The sequence below is a fragment of the Necator americanus genome, chromosome III (assembly GCF_031761385.1).
Source record: "Necator americanus strain Aroian chromosome III, whole genome shotgun sequence".
Lineage (NCBI taxonomy): Eukaryota > Metazoa > Nematoda > Chromadorea > Rhabditida > Ancylostomatidae > Necator > Necator americanus.
The window spans coordinates 18,178,565-18,184,864 of NC_087373.1; the positions used below are offsets into that span (position 1 = coordinate 18,178,565).

Below are 6,300 nucleotides of genomic sequence, written 5' to 3' on the forward strand. Positions count from 1 at the left end.
ACAGCTGATCAGCAGAGCAGTGGCACGTCACCTTTGCAAACACTGCGTTTCTACTGCGGAATTTCCTGCGCACGACCTCTTTTAGAATTAAAGAGGAGCTCTGCTGGTATAATACCTTCGATTCTCTTGGAGCTGGGAAGACGCGCGGAAGTTCACGTCCATGAATTTATAGTTTGAAATTTGACCCATTTCTTAACTTGAAACCACCAAAGGGAGCTGTTGTGCTGGCATTGGAGAAACCCATGCTGATAACAGGGCGTAAAATAGTTATCGAACGGAGTCATTATTGCATTAAGGTCGAACGCACAGTTCTTATCTATCCCACCCATCGAAGTTTCGAGGATTTACGTTTGTGCACTAAGCAAAAGTGAGCCATACTATGCTTTGTTCCAGTCAAAATATCTCAAAAACTTCCAACGGAACTTTGGTCTGAGAACTACTGTAATTATTACAGTGCGGCAGTGCCAACTCCATCACCAACGCTGCAGAGGGAAAGAGAGAAGAGCGATGAAATGCTGACATCATCACGTAACTGCTTTAGGAGCGATCGGAACATTATGACAATCAAAGCCGATAAGAATAGGAATTGGTGGTACGTTAAGGGCGCTGGCGACCTTGCGCGGAAGGTCTAAAGATAGCACTTATTTAAAGATTGTCTAAAGACAGCGCCAAGTAAATATGAAAGGGAAAAGTGCAAAACAAATGTATTCCAGAATAATGTTTAGAAAAGACAAAGATGATTGGCTCTTGCTTCACAGTTATCGATGAGCTGCAGTAATTGTGCTAAGATTATAGGAAGGTCGAACTTCTACACTTCAGACAAAGAACTCCCGTCGCGATATTGCCTCGACGAGGGGAACAATGGATTCAGCAAATCTGTGAAATTGTACCAGTTGAAGAAAGGTTGAGAATGGCGTTCCAGCTGTTGGCCACAACAAATCTGTTGGTTCCAGCGTCCACGAAAGTCTTTGTCGTAACCTTATCGAATGCGCCCTGATCAACTCCACCTCCTTTGAAATAGATCAACGGAGCTGAAGCTGCCCATGCTCTGAAAATGTGTGCTGCTGCGTTGTCTTTAGTGGATCCTCTCTCAAACTGCCTTTGTGTCGCTCACCCAGCAACAACGTGTGGATATTTGACTCGGAACCAGGCTGATAACATCCCACCGTAAGAACCACCGAATGAAATCACTGGTGCACTTTCAGGATAAGACACATTTAAGGTGTTATTGGGAGTCTGAACACTTTAGTAACGTAAGCACCCGTAAGGTGATGTGGGAATCTCACAGACCTTCAGAGTGAAAAGCAGAGCAGCAAAGTCAGCGAGAGCCTGCTCCGACGTCAGATATCCCATGTTGTCGATGCTCTGCAACAAAAATATTAGAAGTGAGATATTGCCCGTGAATCTCAATTCTGTTGAGAACGTTTGCAGGTAATCTTGCCCGCGGTTTTTGCCTGGGAATAGACTTTCATTGAAAGAACTATATTTTTATCCGGCACATGTAATCCACGTAAAATGTACAGAACGTTCATAATCCTTCAGGGGAAAGAGCCTAAGATCGCAGACGATTCTTGTACAACACCTGCCCGTGCAGTTCGGGCTGTGACTCACCGAATACGATTGGTTCCCAAATGGAAGGCTCTCACCATAGAATCGGTGCTCCGCGAAAACAATTGCTGCGTTGAATTTTGGCGCGAGGTCCCACATAATCCCCTTAATTTTTGTTGCAGTAAACATACGTGAGTGTTTAGAGTCAACTTCAGGGAAGCTTACTGTGGCTGTAGCGAAACCTTCGATGTCCCCTTCGTTTCCCGTGTAGAAGAATATAGGTCCTCCTGACTTGTAGTTGGTATTATTCACGAGCCACCTGCAGGAAACACGTCATATCTGCTGTTACGGTAATTGTGTTGTATCCGTGCTACTAAAGATATTCTTCCAACATCAGAGTAGTTGGGTGACATATTAAGTTGAGGAATAAGGAGTACGTCAGGAGCGTTTTCCCCGAAAAAAAATGCACACAGAAATCTGAGGCATAGTAGGATCAAAATGGCACGAATCACGGTGCAGTTGGCGGCTGCGGTCGAAGCGGCGGGGTTGAGAAAGCGCTTGGGATCGAGGTGGGACCATCCCGAAATGCAGCAATGAACGGTGGTAGCAGGGGTCCTCACGCGGTCCCTACAGCTTCGCTCCACTGCACCGCTTCGAACAATTCGCTTACGCAGCTGCACCGCGCCTCATGTGGTTTTGACCATACTACGTTTCCAAAATGTTGTATATTTTTCGATAGAGACTTTCCCACTTTAGAAGATACACTGATTTCTTCAACTTCATTGAATCTCAGTTTCAGCGGCCTTATTCTTTCGATTAAGTACAAACAGGAAATGGTATCGACAATCCTGCGTTTTTTGTCCACTTTGCTTTCCACTTCAATGATTTAAAGACATCACCCACAAATACGAGGTGGTACGGATTTCAGGTGGAGTATTCGTACACGGCATAGTAGATTATGGGGAACAGAGTGATTCCGTCCATTTCTTCCTAGGTGCCGTAAAAAACGGCCCGGAAGACACGGCTTCAGGCGTTCTGGCGCACTATTTTCTACAGGGAGTTCGACTGGAGCGCGCCAGCCTTGTGCGGCGCCGCATCTTCCGGGCCGTTTTTTACGGCAATTAGGAAGAAATGGACGGAATCACCCCCCTCTCCATAGTCTTCCATCCCGTATACGAATACTCCACCTGAAATCTGCACCACCTCAGATTCGTGGGGTGATGCCTTTAAAGAAACGAAAACTAATGAAGCAAAGAAGTCAAAATGCCACTATCCTGTAGAGTGAGAAATTCTCTATCGAATTATATACATGCATTATTTTGGAAACATATTCGATTTCTATGTACGTTTTTTACGTCGAAAGTTCCCAAGATTTATTCTTCGCTGCAATACTTAAAAACCCGAAACTTTGCATTTATACATATATATTTGCATCGAGCGGAAGCGAAACATTCGCAAAAAAACCGACCATCCCTTCTCTCCAAAGCTGTGTGAGCGATTTATCAAACTAATGGGCTGATTTCTGTGTATACAGACGAGTTCTTCCCCAGTTTTATATAAGTGAGGAAATTTAACGAAGGAAAGTAAAATTTCTGAGTGTCCGACTCCTCAGCATTTTGATGGCTCTGTTTTCGTCACCTCCATCGCGCAGTATTGAAAAATTAACTTAGGATCTGAAGTGGATCTCTATTTAGGTCCTTGAAGACGACGAAAGGGTCCGAAGGTGAGGGGTTTAATAAAACCACCCTCTACGAATCTCTTACATCTCCCTGGCATACACAACACACAATTGAAATCAAATAGTTACGGATAGGACCACGAAGGCGGGTCAAAAATGAGTCGTGAACTATTCTTTGGAAAAATAATTCGAGGAAGAAGGGAGTGTTTCTCCCGAGTTCGAGATATGTCTCCTCAGCAGAGCTGTTCTGATAATCGCCGTAAAGTTTCGTTTAGTTTTACGCCCTCGGGCGATCTCATGCGTGCTTATGGTACTTCTAACTCGAGATCGTCGAATCCCTCACTACAAACACCTACATCAAAGAAATTCTGCAGCTCATCTCAGCATTTCTCAGGGTAGTGGTTCGAAAATTCGTACTTATTTTCTATTCTTGTTGTAGTGGTAGGTTTTCCATTCCTAGGTTTGTTAAGAACAGTTCTGGTGAATTAATAATTTACTAATTTCGGTTTAATTAGTTAAAATTACTATTCTACTCTCTACACCAAATAATTGCCTTCAAAAAAGGACCTCCCAGATCTGTAACTCACGAATATGGTTGGGAGGCTTCATTCTAGGGAAAAATAAGGTAAGCGCACAACTGTGCAGTCACGTACTTCATCTTAAAAGTTCGGGTGTCGGAATATGTGAAGTGGTCCAGTTTGGTGGTAAACCACATCACGGTCCATGGCGGTGCTGCAGCTCGGGAGTAATCCTGATGGAGCATTACTGGATCGAGAAATTTCCTGGCATTCGCGATCCCCAACAGGAGAATGGGGAATGCAAGAAACATGCCTTCAACTCGTTGTGATTATAAGTAAAGTTGAACTTTTTCCAAAAGAACAAAAAGCCAATTTGAAGAGACGCGTAGGTCTAACGACCAAGCCGGGAAGGTGAGCAGCCCGGGAACTTGCTGATAAGATATTTGCACTAAACGATAGTGAACATACGCGCACATAGCTAGCGCTTACGTCGATGTTGCTGTAAACACTAACTGGAGATACCAGCGTGAAGCCAAAACAATGATAATGAATCTCTCCTTCAAACAATGCGGTGAACGTTTATACCGTACAACTGTAACGACACGACATATAGTCGGGTCAAAACGACCTGAAGCTCAGCGCAATTGCGTAGGTCGCTGGACTCGATGCGACGCGGTGGACCGCAGCGCCTAGGATTGTGTGGTCCCTGTCTCGCACCACTCACCGCTGCAGTTCGCGTTGGTCCCACCTCGGTGTTTTGACCCGACTATATTTGTGATTAACTCATCAGAGCACGTCAATTAGAAATCTTAGGTAGAGTTACACTCCATACGCTAGTTTGGGTCAAGTGTCCTCAACTGTGCGGCCGTGACGCATTCACTCGGTTGAAGAAATTTGTCGTCGACTAAAGCTGTAACTTTCATCGTGTACATGTTTGTTCCTAGCTTCATAGAACAAAAAGGTGTTCATGAGCCCCCCTTATGAAGCGGTATCTGGATGTCCTTCCTCAGAGGAAATGAAGTTCGCACTACTTCTCGCATGAACTAAGCAGATTGTTTCACTGTCGAGACTGAGAGTGGCTGGAAGAATCCTGTTCCCGTGGAAGGAAGTCGGAATATGAAGGATAGAAAAGCTTTTTCTAACTGTTCCAAATGAAGTTTCCAGATCCTAAGAAGAGGAAAAGCCTAACGACAATGAATTCTCAGTAGACGTTGTGCCCCAGCTAATAAATAATGGTAAGCCGAAGAAAGCCGGAGCCAAATGGCGGGAAAAACATTTGAAAAGTAAGCACTCGAGATATTCGTAGAAATACAAGGACTTGTTCTTTAAACCTACTCTCAATTCCGTTGAAGGATTGTTTGTGAGCCATCTCCGCTCTTCGTGTTACCACCTACCCAAGAAGAATTTTATGTTTTTATCCGATGATAAACGTATTGCTTTATCTTTTTTCTGAAACGTTCACGATAATGGAAGTTTCTGCAGTTTTCCTTGCAGACCTTCTCCTGTCAATTTTTCCAGGATTTCTTTCTTGACAATGGGTCTACCTCATTGGTCAATATAATTGTCTTCAAAAACAAAAATCATTCAACTTTGATGGGATGTCTTGAAGCTACCGCAAAGTGCTATTAATAATATTCGAAAAACCTCTTCCCTTTTTTTCCTGATCTTTTGTTCGGCTGGAAACGAACGAACACAGCCACCATGCTGATAAAGGTTGGTATACTTCATCAGACCGTATACACACAACGTGCAGCTGTTTGTGCAACTGTGGGCTTGTTTGTGCACTTTTTCAACAAACATTGTTTTGATAAAAAGGGTTGAGAAGGTACCTGGGACCACAAAAACAAAGACAAGGTTAACATTCCAGCTCCATGAGTAGCACCAGACAATTTCTCAAGTTTTTTGCACTCGATTTATTTTTGGCTTAATAGCAGCGTATCGCAAAATCGACACGGTGCGGAAACACCTGAGAAAACGTAATTTTCAGATTGTAGTTTATGTGAACAGGCGTGGTCGCACTCCTTTGTCTCTGGTGGTCCTAAGAAACGACGTGGGAACCGCTTTGGTTCTTACGAGGTACGTCAGAACGCGTACCCTTACACGTACACGCTCCGGTTCCTTCAGCAGCGTATTGATTGGTGTTGGATAGGCTGATGAGGAGATCTCATTGATCCTCAACCTCGTGGACGCGGCGCGTACACAAAGATGGTGCGTTGCTATTGACTCCGTAGGAAAGAACTCCGTCCTTTACGATGTTTATTTATGACGGCGGGAAAGATGAGCGGAGCTACGCTGGGTTTGGGAAACTACGTTCCAAACTCTACGTAGCATACCACGTCAATTTCCTGATACGCTGCGTTCTGCAACTCGTGGGCAGTACATGTAAAAGAAAACCCAAGGTTCTTAACTCTTTGATAGTACTAATGTTTCGGCGTGGCCGTCTTCGTTGTTCTGCCAGTCTTACGGCGACAACGATAGCACCGGCACAAGTTCTACACAACTGTTCTTGACGGTTTTGGATACTCTCACTATTCCCTGACGACACCAAATCGAACG

At 44.3% G+C, this 6,300-nt stretch overlaps 1 protein-coding gene across 2 annotated transcripts in view; it reads right to left on the bottom strand.

The window, feature by feature from the left end:
• Positions 1-3,989, bottom strand: part of RB195_010000 (uncharacterized protein) — a gene marked incomplete at both ends in the record, with an annotated part of 9,797 nt that extends 5,808 nt beyond the window's left edge. For both annotated transcript variants that reach the window (XM_064190799.1, XM_064190798.1), the window contains 6 exons: positions 891-1,048; positions 1,115-1,236; positions 1,291-1,365; positions 1,612-1,713; positions 1,774-1,867; positions 3,880-3,989. In XM_064190799.1, coding sequence (XP_064048381.1) covers positions 891-1,048; positions 1,115-1,236; positions 1,291-1,365; positions 1,612-1,713; positions 1,774-1,867; positions 3,880-3,989 — 661 coding nt within the window. The remainder of the gene's footprint in view (positions 1-890; positions 1,049-1,114; positions 1,237-1,290; positions 1,366-1,611; positions 1,714-1,773; positions 1,868-3,879) is intronic.
• Between the last annotated feature and the right edge of the window lie 2,311 nt (positions 3,990-6,300).